Genomic DNA, 18,121 nt, shown 5'->3' on the forward strand with positions numbered 1-18,121 from the left:
CTTTATCCATAGCAGCAATTTGCCTCCAATGTCACACTGCTCCAATCTGTGTAGCAGTCTTCCATGTGCAACAGTATCAAAAGCCTTTCTAAGATCCAAGTATATAATATCAAAGCTATTCCCTGCATAGAGTTCTTTTATGACTGCATCATAGTATCCAATCAAATTGGTCAGGCAAGACTTCCCCTTAACAAAACCATGCTGTGTCCGAGCTATAACTGAAGTCTTGTCTAAATGATCCTGCAGTGCTTCTTTAACCAGTGCCTCCATTAATTTTCCTGGAACAGAAGTTAAGCTCACAGGTCTATAATTACTTGTGTCAGCCTTTGATCCTCCTTTGTGAATTGGGGTCACATTTGCACATTTCCAGTCTATGGGTACCTCCCCTGAGTCCAAGGAAGTGCTCATAATTATGGCTAAGGGTTTGCTTACTTCCTTTGCTGCCTCCTTTAATATAACTGGATAGATCCCATCCACCCCGGGTGCCTTTCTTGTGTTTATCTTCAACAGTTTCTCCTGCACTTTACTCCCAGTTATTTCAAGATTCTGTAGCTTACTGCTAGAGTTGAATACACCTCTGGCATTCCCCTCGCTGAATAACTCATGTGTGAATGTCGATGCAAAATATTCATTTAGTTTGTTAGCTACCTGAGCAGGATCATCAACAGTTGACCCATCGATATCAAGTGGACCAATCTGATTCATCCCCTTCCTTCTAGAGTTTACATAAGTAAAGAACTCTTTGCTGTTTTTCTTTGCATCCCTTGCCAAGGATTTCTCGTAATCTGCCTTCACCTGCCTAACCTCCTTTGTAACTTGGTTGCATATCAACTTGTATCTATCATAGGCTTCTGTGTCATGTGTTAATTTGTAAGTATCCCATGCATTTTTCTTCCCTGCCATATGCCTCATTAGTTCATCTGACATCCATTTTGGCCTAAACCTTGAACAATATTTCTTAGTTGGTATGTAAAGCCTAGTAGCTTCCAAGATAAGTTCTTTGAATGCTTCCCATTTTGAATTTGCTGTTGGTAACATCATCAGTTGGTCCCACTGTATAGAATTTAAATACTGTCTCAGTCCATCGTAGTCGCCTTTACAGAAGCAATAACCCTTCCCTTTACCCCTTATGGTAGTTACCTCTTTGAGTAAATCCCACTTCAGCACACTGTGATCACTGCCACATAGTGGTTCATTTATCTGCAGATTCTTAATGCATGAAGAATCACTGCTGATAATCAAATCAAGAGTATTACTCCCTCTAGTTGCCTCCCGAACATGCTGATGTAGAAAACAATCATCCAATAAATCCACAAAAGCCTTGCTAGTGTGTGAGTGACCAACGCACAAATTCCAGTCAATATCTGGGAAATTAAAATCCCCCATTATAAGATTAATATATTCTTCATAGTATATTGTATCTACTAACACAAAATCAAGGAAATTCATCCATCAGAAGCCACACTGGAAATGGAAAAAGTTGTGTGAAACTGATAACACTGCAATATGCATTTAATAAAAGGAAAATTTGTGTTATTGCAATAGTTTTTAGGGAACTATATCGGTACATCACATTTTCTGGATGTATATATTTTCTTCTGACAATTTCCAGAAAATATTTCTATTGATGGCTGCATTATAAACTTTGAAAACTGGTGTTAAAGGAACTTTGCATGAACATTCGTAAAATCAAACAGTGATGTAACCAGGTTTTTTTTTTTTTTTTTTTTGTCAGACACCAATTGCCTAATGCTTTTGTCAGACACCAAAAATGGCACGAATTGCCTAATCTACTTCTTATTTTTGGTTTTAAATAAGAGATGCCTGAATATCTGTATATGTCTGTAATACAAAAACATTATTAATATATCTAGTATAGTTTTTTTTTTTTTTGTTACATATACAGTAGAACCTTGATATGAAATTCCTGCTTAAGACGTTTCCCCCTCTACTACATTTAGGTTCCCAATTTGAATTCTGTATATTGTAATGTTTTATTTCCCGCATCAAGAAATTTTCCAAGTAAAACGTTTTCCTGCATAAAAAGTTCGTAATAAAGAATACGTGGTGTACAAATTCTTTATTTTTATATTAAAAAAAAATATAAAACAATATAAACGATTTTGGTAATCGAACAAGTTAGTGCATAGCACTATTTTAGTTCGTTGTAAATCACCAAAGTAAGTGAAACGGCATCATTTTTGTTGCATCTCAAACTGTGAATGCATTCACGAGTTACCCTGATACGCACTATCTTGAATAAGAAATGCTTTTGCCACTGGAGAAGACTAATGTTGCTAATTCTTGGTGGATATCATCACCCAGGGATGGTGATATATGCCGAGAATTCACTGAAGTGTTGCCTATTTGAAAATCTGCTGTCGAAATGATATTGAGTTATTGACTTTGAGGTAGTTTAATTTCAGAGAAACTTGTTGTGAAGGCACTGAGTTTAATGAACAGAATGTTAAGCAGTTAGAAATCCTTAGTTTAAAAATGTTTCCCATAAGCAGAGGAAAATATTTTATAAATTCCGAAATACTTAAAAATGATCTTTTAACTTATGTATATCTTTTCATTTTTATTTGTGTAGTTAAAATTTCATACCCTTAGGTCATTTTTTCCTTTTAAGTTTTCCATCGTAAGAATTTCTAAATCTCCAGTACCCGGAAAACTTCTTATCCAGGTTCTACTGTATATGATATGTTGTATAAAATATAAGCTGTATCTATACAATTGCAAAAATAAGCACGAAATGAACTGCAAAAATAATAAAAACGATGAATTATAGATATAAAAGCTAATATTTTTAAAAACATTGTACAATTACTTAAGTATTTATTCAATGTATATTGCAGTATTACATTCACAAAAAATGTGCCACAATACTAGATTTTGGTATCAGGAAGATATAATGTACTTGCTTACCCTACCCTGGCTATGCCACTGAACAGTAGTATTCCTTTTTGCCGACCGGGCTAGCCAGGTGGGTAAAGTGCCTGCCTGGCAAACCAAAGGTCGCGGGTTCAAATCCCGGCTCGGACTTGGATCAAAATACTGCAAAAACCTTGGGAGGTGCATTATGGCCACAGAAGCCGATGCACCAACTACAAAAAAAAAAATTCCTTTATTGCATGGAAACTAATCCATTACAATATGGATAGTGAAGAATGTTTTCTACTTCAAATGGATTGAAAGTACTTGTCAATATTCCATCTGGAAATAATGTAAAGTGCCGTTGAAGACAGTAGCAGTAAAACTAAACAGGTAGTTACCCTTTACGTTACCGAAAGTCAGGGCTGGCTTTAGGGATGTGCAAGTAAGGCACTTGCCACAGGCACCTTGTCGTTAATAAAATGCTTTACATTTAACATTCACTATCAAATTTCTACTTTTTCTCTACTCCAAATACAAAATATCTTTTATTTATTTTGGAAAAAAAACAACAAGTTACCTTTTATTCAGTGCGTAGGATTTCTTTTTTCCCAAATCTCCTTATACGAATAAATTAAGAAATGATACTTAAAAACAAATTTACATAATTAAAATAGTTTAAAACTCAATGTATTCCTCACTATCAACACATGGACAGTCCAACACCCCAGGATCACAGCGGAGAACCCCACACCGACCCCCAAAAATATTAACCCTCCCCCCATGCAACCTTTAGTGAAGGAAGACATTTTGTCATAAACACAAAATTACAATATGAATAAAATGCTATTAAAATAAGATCAAAGTACCATAAAACCATGCAATTAAAAATTCCTCACTGGAATATCAATAAATTACTATTAAAATACTGAGACAAAATAATTAAAAGATTCCACTTTGTTATTTATTGTACTGTTAGGTTTTACTATGTGCAGTTATACAGATATACCATAGCAATAGGTACAGTGCTTTTTTTTATGACGGCCCAGTACATTGATGGATGAACATGGATGCAGTAAATTTCGAAATTTACTGAATTTGCTATTCAAATAAGCTTCTAGTTATTTAACTAAATTTTCATTTTTTACTGTCTGTTGTTAAGATATTTGCTATATAAAACTTTATAATCAAATTTAGAATATTAAATTACTCAGTCAGACATTCTGTTTAATGTACTCTTTTATAGCTAATTTTTTTTTAAATTCCCATTGCTAATTACATTTAATCTTTTCCATTGAGAAAAGAATTTTCATATAACGAACAGATTAGGAGAGACTGAAGGGTTCACACTACTAGATTTAGGCAATTAGTGCTGCTGCTAAGCATGAATTAGGAGAGCTAAAGGGATTACCATTGTACAACTTAGCGGTACTTGTAAAACTTATCTGACTACCTGTCCCACATACCGAGAAGTTGCGCTTGTGAACAGTGAGCAGATTAAGGGGTATTCCCAAATTTTCTCCAATTCTCTATTAGAGAATTACCACAATATTTAATTGATTTTCTTTTACCACGACATTTAATTGATTTGCTTTTAACACGACAAATAATCATCTGTTTCGTAGAAGTGTGTCATCCACACTTTCCGTAAATTTTCCCAATCTCTGTTTACATGGTCACAGTACCTTAATATCCGAATAACTCCATTTTGGACAGTTACAGAGAAAAAAAAAAAAATTCAAATTTAAGAACTAGTTCAAAGTACTAATGACAATTAGTACTTTGAACTAATAGTCAACAATATCAATGTAAACATTGTAAACAATATCAATGACAATAGAAGGAAAGTTAGGACAATGAAAGTTAGGACCTTCTAAACAATGTTTGCAGCTTTTGAAACTTCAAGGCCTGCAGTGTGAAGAAAATGTTCCTGAAAATACAAAGTATGTTAAAATAAATGTGGACTTTTTTTTTTTTTTTTTAATGATCGATGTGCACTAAAATCCAGTGTACAACAAAAAATAAATATTATTTCAAAATAATGGGTGGATGCCCTCGAAGGATTAAAAGTGAGGGGCCCATCAAGCTCTCAGCTGCCCACACCAATGCCAGAGCTTGCACTTGGTCATCACGCAACACAGCAGCAGCCCCCAAGGCAGAATGTGCTGGTCCCCAAGGAACTAGTAGTTGTTGGTGACTATTGTCAGGGAAATGGGAAACATGCTTTGTAACAAGGATAGGTGGAACAGGACCAGGGTATGTCTGCCAGGGGCAAAGGTTGATGACTTTGTAGAGCGGATATCATCTTTTAAGGGCACAAAAGGTGATGTAGTTGTACACGTTGGCACTAATGATATTAAGAGTAGGAGACCGGCGGAATTACTTAACAAGTACAGGTCACTGAAAAAAAGCTGTGAATTAGGGTTGAATTTGAAAGTGTCTGCAATTCTGCACAGACACGATAGGAGGGAGTATATGTTGAGAGCCCGTCAATCAATTCGGCCCTGGAAAGATTGTGAAAGGCTCAAGGGGTAAAATTTTTTTCAGCCCGGTCTGTACTTGTCAACAGGAGAGACTGCTTCTACAGGGATGGGATACACTTAAATAGAAAGGGTGCAAGAATGTTTGCTGATGCTATCGAGGCAGTGTTAGGTGGGTTGGAAAACTGCTAGATTGGTGGGGGGCTACAAGGACTAATAGATTAACAGTAGCCACTGGCAGAGGTGAAAGTGATTCTTGCACTGCTTCTATTGGAATGAGCCGCACCCTGGAAAATAAGATGCAGGATATTTCAGAGACTACTGGGAATCATTGGGGTGCAAATAAACACATAAGTTGTGTTAGGGTAGCTAAGAAAAAGAATAGGTGCATGTATACTTGTGTGTACAATAATGCTAAAAGTTTAGTAAATAAATTTGATGAATTTGAGGTATTGCTCAAAACATCAAAGGCAGATATTGTGGGGATTCCAGAGACGTGGTGTCACAGATATAAGGAATGCAGAACTGGAATTTGGGTAGTACAATGTCTACAGAAAGGATAGACAGGATAGGAAGGGAGAAGGAGTTATACTATTAGTTAAGAAATCCTTTAAATCCAAGGAAGTGAAGCCAGTCAACATTGCTGGACAGTGCAGTGTTGAGTCAGTTTGGTGTGACATAAGCATTGGGAGATCAAAATTGAGAGTAGGAGTGTGCTATAGGCCTAATGACTGAGTATAATAAGAAACTGTACAAGGAAATAGTGGGCCAGTAAATCAGAGTCTTATAATGGGGGATTTTAGTTTCCCAGATATTGACTGGAATTTGGGGGCTGGTCACTCACACACTAGCAAGGCTTTTGTGGATTTATTGGATGATTGTTTTCTACATCAGCATGTTCGGGAGGCAACTAGAGGGAGTAATACTCTTGATTTGATTATCAGTAGTGATTCTTCATGCATTAAGAAGCTGCAGGTAACTGAACCACTAGGTGGTAGTGATCACAGTGTGCTGAAGTGGGATTTACTCAAAGAGGTAACTACCATTAGGGGTAAAGGGAAGGGTTATTGCTTTCGTAAAGGCGACTACGATGGACTGAGACTGTATTTAAATTCTATACAGTGGGACCAACTGATGATGTTACCAACAGCAAATTCAAAATTGGAAGCAGTCAAAGAACTTATCTTGGAAGTACTAGGCTTTAAATAGCAATTAAGAAATATTGTTCAAGGTTTAGGCCTAAGTGGATGTCAGATGAACTAATGAGACATATGGCACAGAAGAGAAATGCATGGTATACATACAAATTATCACGTGACACAGAAGCCTATGATAGATACAAGTTGATCTGCTACCAAGTTACAAAGGAGGTAAGGCAGATTACTAGAAATCTTTGGCAAGGGATGCAAGGAAAAACAGCAAAGAGTTCTTTACTTATGTAAACTCTAGAAGGAAGGGGATGAATCAGATTGGTTCACTTGATATTGATGCGTCAACTGTTGATGATCCTGCTCAGGTAGCTAACAAACTGAATAAATATTTTGCATCGACATTCACACATGAGGAGTTATTCAGCGAGGGGAATGCCAGAGGTGTATTCAACTCTGGCAGTAAGCTAGAAAATCTTGTAATAACTGAGAGTAAAGTGGAGGAGAAATTGTTGAAGATAAATACAAGAAAGGCACCTGGGGTGGATGGGATCTATCCAGTTATATTAAAGGAGGCAGCAAAGGAAGTAAGCAAACCTGTAGCTATAAATATGAGAGCTTCCTTGGACTCAGGGGAAGTACCCATGGACTGGAGATGTGCAAATGTGACCCAAATTCACAAAGGAGGATCAGAGGGCGACAAGTAATTATAGACCTGTTAGTTTAACTTCTGTTCCTGGAAAATTAATGGAGGCACTGGTTAAAGAAGCACTGCAGAATCATCTAGACAAGACTTCAGTTATAGCTCTGACACAGCATGGTTTTGTTAAGGGGAAGTCTTGCCTGACCAATTTGATTGGATACTATGATGCAGTCACAAAAGAACTGGATGCAGGGAATAACTTTGATATTATATACTTGATATATAATATCAAGTATATAATATATACGTTTGATACTGTTGCACATGGAAGACTGCCGCAGAAATTGGAGCAGTGTGGCATTGGAGGCAAATTGCTGCTATGGATAAAGGGGTGGTTGAGGGGGAGAAGACAGTGGTAATCAATGGACACTGCTCATCGTGGACTAATGTTATTAGTGGAGTCCCTCAGGGTTCAGTATTGGGTCCATTATTGTTTTCTGTATTTATAAATGATATTGATGATGGTATATCAAGCTTAATGTCCAAGTTTGCAGACGATACGAAGGTTGGCAGGGTTGTCAAGGACACTACTGACACTATGCTACTGCAACAGGATCTGGAAAGGTTGAGCAGATGGGCTGAGAAGTGGCAAATGAAGTTTAACATTGACAAATGTAAAGTACTACATATGGGAAAGAGCAACATATCAACTCTGTGGTACTACACTGACAGTGGTAGAGAACAAAAGGGACCTGGGGGTGGTTGTGCAGGCAGATATGAAGTTTTCTGAGCAGTGGAGACGGGCTGCAAGAGTAGCTCATGGTGTATTGTCGATGATATATAGGAATTTTCCTAGCAGGGATAAGGAGGTGATTATTCCCTTGTATAAGGCAATGGTCAGGCCACACCTAGAGTACTGTATACAGGTCTGGAGGCCTCATTTCAAGAAGGATGTAGAGATGCTAGAACGAGTACAGAGAAGGGCAACAAGATTAGTGAATGGAACAAAGGGGTGCTCTTACGAAAAAAGGCTCAAGTTTTGCAAATTAGTGTCTGGGGACTAGGCACCAGCGAGGTGATATGATAGAGGTGTATAAAGCCTTGACTGGCTTGAGCATGCTCAATGCTGATGGGATTCTTCCTCTTGCTCAGAATAATCACCTGAGAGGGCATAAATTCAAATTGAGAAAAGTCAGATGTAGGATAGACGTGAGGAAATTTGCCTTTAGCCAGCAGGTGGTTGGTTGGTGGAATAGACTTCCATCCCTTGTCGTGGAAGTTGATAGCCTAAATCAGTTTAAGGCTCAGCGGGACAGGTATTCCAAACAAACAGAGGGGTGAAGTGGAAGTGGTTATTTTTTATTTATTTTCTGCATCAAATGCCTCTCCTAATGCTAAAATAATTATGTATTAATAAGTTGTTTTTAAATGTTAGAAAATGTATTTATTTGCACTTATTTCTGATTTATTTACCATTTTTTACTGTATTTCTGAATGTTCAATTATTTTTCATTGTAGAAACAGTAATTTCTTTATAACAGAATTTTGCAGGCAAACAATTGATTTTGTTATATAGAGATTGGACTGTAGGTTTATTTTATTAGGGTTTATGATAAACCTTAACATTTGATTCACATGATCGATCACGTCACATAGTATCATCTGCATAATGCTGTCTTCCACTGCAATTAAAACCGGCCCAAATCAGCAGTGTTGCTAGCTTCTTTTAGAGAGCCAGTTGTTAAAAATTAACCAGCACACCCCTGACAGGAATATTCTTATATTTATTTGATGTATAGTAGAAGAAAGTATATTAATTTTAAATAAAAACATTTCTGATATATACCACGGTCGTCACTACTGATAAACACAATTTTTAATTTTTTCAGTTGTAACACTTTATGCTACTCTTGGTGAAGAAGGTATAGCATATGGAATTAATCAGACAGAGGTTACACATCTAATTACTTCTCAAGATTTGCTTCCAAAAATCAAGGTATTTTTGCGATAATATGCATTTGGATCTTTTGAACTTGATTTTAAAACAGTTGTTTTTAATGAGAGTATTATGACTTCTGAGAATATCAATTTTATATGAGAATTTTTTGAGTGTGTGCGTGTTTAAGTAAATTCTCACAGGAAAGAGATAGCTTTAACTCTTCTACTTTTATACTCAGATCAAATGGGTGAAAGCCCACCACAGTGCCCATCCCGTCAGACGCAACTTAGTCCGTCATTTCCTGGTTGATTGTCCCTTACATTCAACCATCCGGTCAAACAATTTTCAGTCTCTCTTTCTCTCTAAATTGAATATATCACCTGATTTATCTTGCATCTTAGGAAATGAAGCAAATATTGAAGAACTTTTATTATATCTAAAACATATTGGTTTGTACGGAAGAATATAATGTAATTTCTCTAACAATATACTTTTTGTCAATTAACGATGAAGAGACACAATTTGTACTTAGTAGCCCTTGTGTCGTTAAGCTGAACAAAAACTCAGATCAAACTTAACCTGATATAAAAGCTTATTAAAATTTAAAGCTTATAAAATTTTCAGTATTGTGTTTTGTGGAAATAAGTAAACAATGGATGTGAATGAAGCAGTTTGTTTATTTATCTATTACAAAGTTTAAATAACCATTGCCCCTGATTTATTGCTGGATCAGTTAATGACATCCTTGTTAGTACTGTAAGTCTTGCTTCTGTTTATAATTTGACAGGCTGTAATTGGTAGAATTTCAAAGAAATAACTCCTAGGTAGCTAAATAGAATTATAGCAGTTTCAAACTACAACAGTTGACTAATATTTTGTCATTTGTGTTCATAATTGGCACCTACAGTGTGCATAAGTACATTCATACTGCAGTGGCTTAAGAAGTTCTGAATGTATTATGTAAATTAATTTGGGTAAATCATATAACAAAATCATTGCTCTATTTGCAGATATCAAAGGTATTTCTGCTTCTGTTATTTAATATAATCAGGTGAAATATAGCAGAAGGAATTGTTTTAAATGTCCAGGAAGAAGCTGCCATCCCACATTTTTGAGAACCAATGAATTTGTACTATTATTGCAATAAAAACCTTTCTATTTTGAAAGCTGTAGACATTTCATGTTGGGTTTGCTTCAAGTATATTTGCAGAGGTTTTAGAATCATTCTTACAAATGATGCTAATATTGTGAATGCTGTTGTTACTGATGTTTCCTCAGGAAATGTCTGTAATTACTAACAAATGCAAATAATTAAAAATAACAAATAAAATTGCTCCTTTTGGATCAAAAGAATGATTTTATTGGATTTAATTTCAAAAAGGATTTAGCATACTCAGAAGTAGAGAAGGTTGAAGAGAATCATTTAAATGTTTAAGAATCATTAAAATCTGTCATTTGTAAGTTTAGTTACAATGATGCAGTGCTATTTCTTATGATTCACAGTGAGTTCTTATGCCTTAATTTATGCATTAAGGTTTTTTGCAGTTTTAAACATCATACAAAAGCAACAGTTTATTTAAACAATTATTTGAACTAATTGAACAGTAGAGGGAAAAGTATAACAGCATTATGGTTGGCAGTATTCAAATTCTGGGCTGGCCCTGATCCAGTGGTTAGGGTGTGTGTGTGTGTGGCCACAAACATAGCACTGATATGGTAATATGTATGCAGTCACAACAAATATATATGTACAGGTGACCACCGCTTAATGCTGATAATTGGTTCCAGAAAAACAGAGCACTACGTGAATCCGCACTAAGCGGGTACTTCATTCCCATATGCAAACATATGTATTTGTGAGTTACAGTCGGTGCCGTAGGATATTTCCTAATCAATAATAAACTGTAGTGAAAAGTTGCATAGATGTCGGTCAAAATATTTAATATTCAAATATTGTACATATAAAATATTCTGCATTACATAAGTATATAATTACTTAAGTATCAAAATTAAACTTAATTCATTCCAATTAAAATCATGAATTTAATCATGAAAAATGTGTCGATTTGGGTTGTATTTTGACCCTCTTCCTGGTAAACTAAAAGGAGTTTTAATTTAAAATCCCCATAGCGTTACCACCCAACAATAAAGTCAACCGAACCTTCGCAGCTTTGAAATCTGGCATGTTTTTTTCTTCTTTCAATATGAAACTTCTTTTAGGCATTTGTTTCCAAAAAGGTCCTGATTCATCTAGGTTAAAAACTTGTGGAGAAGTTTAACACACAATACCCCTCTTCAATAATTTTAACATGTTCTTTTTTTTGTAGTTTCGGCTCCTTGATCTGCACTTGCAGCTTCTCCTGGATTTTAAATCTATTTAACCAGCCCTTACTAGTTTTAAATGGTTCCATATTTATTTTTTTTTAAATTTTTTTTTAATATTTAAATTAATTGAATTGAATGTTACTTCAGTAAAATTAGTTTCTCCATTTCAATCCTAATAGCCGGTCTATTCCTAGTTGCTTGCAGTGGAACAGCTATCTTACCCGCTGCTAAAATTAATTCAATTATTTTTTATAATTGTTATGTTTAAACTTGCCAGTTCTAAATTATGGCACACATCTGCTTGTCGTTGATCGGAATCTATTCGCTTCAAAAGGACTAATTTAATTTTCAAATTCAGTATTTTTCTTACATTTATAGTCTTTGTACTGCGTCCAGATGTTATTTTTTTTTTCATTCTTATTCGCCATTATTAACTCTTTGAAAATGTAGCTGCATTGATTGTTAATGTTAGTAAACTGTCGGTTAGGCACAATGCCTAATAGTGTACTGAGTGACGACATATGCATGCGTGTTGGTGCGTATGCACGCATATGTGCCTATACACACGTGTGTGCATGTGTGCTCGTATAGGCATGTGTGTCTGCACGGGTATAGGCCTGTGTGTGTGTGCGCGCTTATAGCCGTGCGCATATATGCCTGATACATGGTCAGGAGTATTCCCTTGATGAATTTCCTGGCTATGTATCATATTTTCATCTACTATATTCAGATTTTGCATATTTGCCATCCCCTGATTTGACCTCTTGCTAAAATTGCCCTATCATATCTGAATATAGTGTTATTTATTTACGTATTCCTATTTTTCCCCTCAGTCCCAGTTCACTTTGGGACTAGGTTTTTCAAATTCTTTCACCTGTTTAACCACCACTACTTCACTTCCACTTTCTACTATCCCTTAAACTTCTCCTAGTTCAGGCACCATGTGTACTTTTCATTTCCATTTTCACAGACACTTTATATTCTTTTGCTTTCTCTACTGCTGCACTGCGCATTTTGGATCATTAGACACTAACTTTTGTTATTTTCCTTTTCCTACTTATTTTGATTCTGAACTATTATATATTACTATATATATATATATATATATATATATATATAGAGAGAGAGAGAGAGAGAGAGAGAGAGAGAGAGAGAGAGACTGAGAGACTTTTATTACACTATTTTAATTGTAACAGTTAATTACTTTGCTCTAGAGACTAAACATGGGTTTCACCACTTCAAGCCTCCAATAAGCAAAGTGGTGGTATTTCACTGGTTGATGAAAGTGATCTACCACCTACATTGACACGGAGATGACAACCAGATACACTGGTGTTCAAAGAAAGTGCATCACCCCTTAAAATTGTAATTGTTGTCCGAATAAGTATCTGGCAATATTTCTTACAGATTGCATCAGATAAGATTGACATGCATGAGTGATGACGTAATATTGCATTAGCTGTTACTTTCAGCTATATAAGAATGCTCTGCAAGAGTTATTCATTCCTTGCTTGTGTCAGGATGGCAAGTTACGTGCAGTTGACGCCACAAAGAAAGTGTGCTATTGTTGCTTTATGTGAGAAAGGGTGTTCTTCCCATCATGTTGCTTATAGTGTCTTGTAATCGGTCGACATGAGTAGATTTCTTTCCACACTCAAGAATACTGGTTTTGCTGATAGAAAAAAGGAACTGGACCCAAACGAGTCTCTATGCCAAAACAGGACCATGTTTTGAATCGCTTATGCCTTAGAAACTGTAAAGCTTCTTCGTCTGAGCTGAAAAACAGAATGGCAAGAACACAGAGGAGTTGCAGTAAGAGTCAAAAGACACCTCTTCAAAAATGGATTTGTATTCTGTTGTCCTAAGAAGAACCCCATCCTCGCACAAAAATTGAAAAAGACCCGATTAATTTCATGTAAGGAGCATGTCAAATGGATCCCCCGAGCAGTGGAAGTCAGTTGTTTTCTCAGATGAGAAGAAATTCATCCTGCATGGCTCTGATGGAAGACAAATGATTTGCCATAGATGTGCTGAAGAATACCATCCAGACTTTATGGTGTCTACAGTGAACTTCCCTACCAGCCAAATGTTATGGGGGTGCATTTTGTATCGTGGAGTAGGTTACCTGCAGTTTATTTCCGTAAATACCAGTGGATAGATGGCTATATTGGAAGCGAATTGCTGCCAATCATTAGAGACCATTTCAACCTGCCAAGTAACTGCATCTTTAAGGACGACTCTGCTCCTTGTCATCGGGTGAAAAGTGTAAGTAGGCACTTCTGTAGTTACTTTAGCTTCATTTCTGCATTAGAGGTTCGACAGTAACGTGTTTACATTTGTTAAAGGTGAAATAATGGTTGGAAGAACAGCCCATTACAATTTTTAGCTGGCTAGGAAACAGCCCGGACCTGAATCCTTTAGAGAACTGTTGGCATTGTGTGGAATCTGTAGTTGCCTGAAAGAAACCAGACTTTTTGTGAACTTCAGGAAGCCATAATTAGTGTTTGGGACCACGAATTTGCAGACTGTCTGGACCTTTGACTATTCCTTACTGAAGGAATCTGGGATGAATTTGCATGTGACTAGATGGTTTCGATGATGCCACCTGTCTATGCTGAGTGATTAGAGGGCATGGGCTGTGTGGGGTTGCAGAATCCAGTGTCTGTAGTATCGGTTAACAACAAATTTCTTTAAGTCGGCATTGATGTCCTGGATTTGTCAGATCATCTGGTAGGGTTGCAAGAAATCTTATAAGTGAAGGTGTGAGTGAAGAGGGCAAATTGTTGAGGTGGCTCTGAGCTAGGCAAGTGGAATTCTCTGGCTTCAATAGGCAAACTCTTCCTGCTTTGGCCAGAATTGTGGGATCAACTAATGTTACCAACAGCATTCTAAATGGGAAGCATTCAAGGAAGTAATCTTGGAAGCTACTACGCTTTTTGTTCCAACTAAGGAATACTGTTCTAGGTTTAGGCCCAAATGGGCTCAAACCTAGAACAGTTTCTTACACGTGGCAGAGAAAAAAAAAATGCATGAGATGCATATAAGTTATTAGGCGAAACAGAAGTCTATGGTGTGTGTGTGTGTGTGTGTGTATATATATATATGTATATATATATATATATATGTATAAGCTAGTCTAATAAGGTCACAAAAAGAGGCAAATTTTGAGAAATCTTTGGCAATGGATGCAAAGAAAAACAGCAAAGACTTCTTTACTTATATAAACTCTAGATATCAATGGTTTGATAGTAGATGATTATTCTCAGATCGCTGCCAAACTAATTGAGTATTTTGCATCTACATTCACACATTAGGAGTCGTTCAAGGAGGAGAGGGCCAAATGTTTATCATACTTTAACAAGGAGTTAAATGATTTTTTAATAACTGAGAGCAAAGTGGAAAAAGAATTGTTGAAGTTAAACATAAGAAAGGCACCTGGGGTGGATTGAATCTATCCAGTTATATTAAAGGAGGTGGCAAAGAAAGTGAGCAAACCCTTAGCCATAATTATGAGAGCATTCTTGGACTCAGGAGAAGTCCCCATGGACTAGAGATATGCAAATGTGTCCTCAGTTCACAAAGGGAAGGATCAAAGAGTGACACAAGAGTAATTACAGACCTGTTTGTTTGACTTCTGTTCCAGGGAAATTAATGCAGTCATCGGTTAAAGAAGCATTGCAGGATCATCTAGATTAAGACAGCAGTAATAATTCAGACACAGCATGGGTTTGTTAAGGGGGGGGAGTCTTGTCTGACTAATTTGATTGGATACTATGACATGGTCATGAAAGAACTGGATGCAAAAAATAATTTTGATTTTATATACCTGGATTTCAGGAAAGCTTTTGATACTGTTTTACATGAAAGACTACTGTACAAATTGGAGCACTATGGCATTTAATAGCAAGTTGCTACAATGGTTGAGTGGGAGAAGACTGGTAATCAATGGCCAGAGTTCAGTGTTGGACCCATTTGTTTTCTTTATTTATCAATGATATTGATGAAGTATATCAGGGTTAATGTCCCAGTTTGCAGATGGTATGAAGGTTGATAGGGTTGTTAATGACAGTAAGGACGGTACGTTACTGCAACAGGATCTAGAAAAGTTGAGCAGATGGGCTGAGGTGGCAACTGAAGTTTGACATTGACAAATGCAAAGTACTGCAAATGGGTTATACTCGGGGTAGTAAAGAATGAAAAACACCTGGGGGTGATTGTGTAGTCAGATATGGTTTACTGAATAGTGCAGACAGGCTGCCAGAGTAGGTCATGGGGTCTTGACAATGATATAGAGCAATTTTGCAATCAGGGATAAGGAGGTGATTATCCCCTTGTATAAAGCAATGGTCAGGCAATGCCTTGAGTACTGTGTTCAGGTCTGGAAGCCTCATTTTACAAAGGATGTACAGTTGCTAGAATGATTACAGAAAAAGGCAGCAAGAGGGGTGAGGGGAACAAATGATTAAAGAAAGGCTTAAGTTCTGCAAATTGCAGCATCTGGAGACTAGGCTGCTGTGAGTTGATCTGATTGAGGTGTATTGTATTGAGTGGGCTCAATGCTGATGGGATTCTTCCTCTTGCTCTGATTACAAACCTGAGGGGGCATATTCTGAAATTGAAGAAGGCCAGTTGTTGAATAGATGTGCAGCCAGCGGGTGGTTGATAATTTGAACAAACTTCCATCTGTTGTAGTGGAGGTTAGCAACTTAAATAAATTCAAGGCAGAACTGGACAAACATTTGGAACGAATGGATGGATGAAATGGGAAGGTTTTTTTTTTTTGGCTGATGCAATATAAGCTTGCGTTCCTGCATCATATGCTAATTAGTGGAGATTAATTAAGCTGATCTTGGTAGGCTTTGGATGAGCACTCTGGCAGTTATGCAGGAAGAAATTCAAAGGAATCTTTCAGTCGGATATAATTCCCAGACAACTGCATTAAACTTTAAAAGTGAAATTGCATGAGTAGGTTACAAATTCAAGTGCTCCAAATATTAAGGAAGAATTCTGGACAAAGTTAAATTTCTTGCAGCAGTTTAAATCAGAAGTGCATTGTTTTTTGAGCTGACATTTTATGATGACTCAATCTAATGTTTGTGACACTCTGGTTACCACAGTTACTGCATGTAGGGATGAAGAAAGCTCACAAAGCCTAACAATGTGAAAGCCTTTCAGGCATTGATTTTAAATTGATTTTTGATTCAAGGCTGGTGCACTTATTGGTCAGTTGTGAAGATTACTGTCTAGCATTTCAAATAAACCAAAAGTATTTGCTTTGAATGCATTCTGGTTGTATTAACATACACACACACATACATGCTCGAATTTCTTTGGAAAAAGGTTTGTTTGTATTTTAATTCTGCTTGGTCTATACAGTTATTTGATTTTTTTTTAATTAATAGATTACAAAAATCTTTTTCATTGTAATCATTTATTGTCTAAATGAAAAATTTGAATATTTAAAAACATTTTGGACAGGACACACAAAAAAAGCTGAAACTATTAGGCTTTCATAGCTGACAATTCTTCAGATTTACAATGATGAATCCATCTTTTACTTGATATGAATTTTTTTCTGTCTCACCTTTTTAATGCAGTTAATGACAAGAGTTTCCCAGTCTTTCTCTTCATAAAAAATAAAATAGTTGAAATTCGTGTTTTTTTTTTTTTTTTTTTTTTTTACAATTTTCTCTCATTTTTGTTAATGAATTAATGTCAAATGTTGCTGCTGGGAGTGTGTTTTAAAATAGAAATGAGGAATAATAGCATTGGTCTTTGTGTGAAATTTGTAGTGCAAATCTAATTAAATTAAAGAAAATCTAGTTCATGATCTAAAAGTTTTGAAAGAAGTTAAATTTATTAACTCAAAAAGAACTTATAATGAAAGCAATCCTAAATAGGCCAGGCAAGCTGATCGTTGTAGGCATGGTGTTTCACTTGTGCAGAAAGTCTGTATGTGTTTCTCTTTTCTGGCTTGAATAAAGCAGCATGTTTGTTTCTTTTAAATGCTATGCCAACACTTGAAAATCTGATTGCTTTATTTTTATTAAGTTTGCACCACACAAGTACTTTGAAATGGTTGAACACAACAGAGCACAATGTTATCCCTCATTTCTGTTTTAAAATGGACTCTCACAGCACACTTGACATCCAGTTCATTAAGGAGAATGAGAGATTTTTAATTTGAAAAAACAAACCAATTTTAATAGTTTTTACCATGTACTGATCATTACTCCTAAAGAAAAATCTCATCTCTTATTAAGGTTACCTAAGAACAATCTCATCCAGCCGTGTGTCTCTATAATTTGCATGTGTTATTTTGTTTCTTTGGCTGTAAAACCAGTCTCCAGGAGGGAAAGTTTACTATACTTGCTTGAGACTTGGCCACAGGGTGAACAACTCCGTAAGACTTCTCCTATCGTCGATGGGATTCAAACCTTGGTCCCCATCTTATCTGGTGTGTAGACTGATTGTAACCACTGTGCTGTCCATAATTGCTCATTACTCCTAGTTATGGTGAAGAACATTATGGGAAATTTTGTTTTACTAACAGTTTTCAAATCTTCCACTTCTATTTTGGAAATTGATTGCTACAGCATATTAAGTCAGAAGAATTATTCTGACTTAGTCATTGGGCATATCTACTGCCAAGGTTTCAAGTCTAAAAACAACAGGAGAAGATTGTTCATTTGCTCAATGAGGAAGTAGTTTA

The 18,121-nt window shown here is 36.2% G+C and overlaps 1 protein-coding gene across 3 annotated transcripts in view; it reads left to right on the forward strand.

Annotated features, from left to right (window-relative positions):
• The window catches only part of LOC150091123 (long-chain-fatty-acid--CoA ligase 4-like), a 387,488-nt gene that overhangs the window by 104,837 nt on the left and 264,530 nt on the right, over positions 1-18,121 (forward strand). For all 3 annotated transcript variants that reach the window (XM_090374375.1, XM_090374358.1, XM_090374366.1), the window contains one exon: positions 9,035-9,141. In XM_090374375.1, coding sequence (XP_090230501.1) covers positions 9,035-9,141 — 107 coding nt within the window. The remainder of the gene's footprint in view (positions 1-9,034; positions 9,142-18,121) is intronic.

Source organism: Mastigoproctus giganteus, chromosome 1, assembly GCF_048544385.1.
Source record: "Mastigoproctus giganteus isolate SK-2022 chromosome 1, ASM4854438v1, whole genome shotgun sequence".
NCBI classification, from domain to species: domain Eukaryota; kingdom Metazoa; phylum Arthropoda; class Arachnida; order Uropygi; family Thelyphonidae; genus Mastigoproctus; species Mastigoproctus giganteus.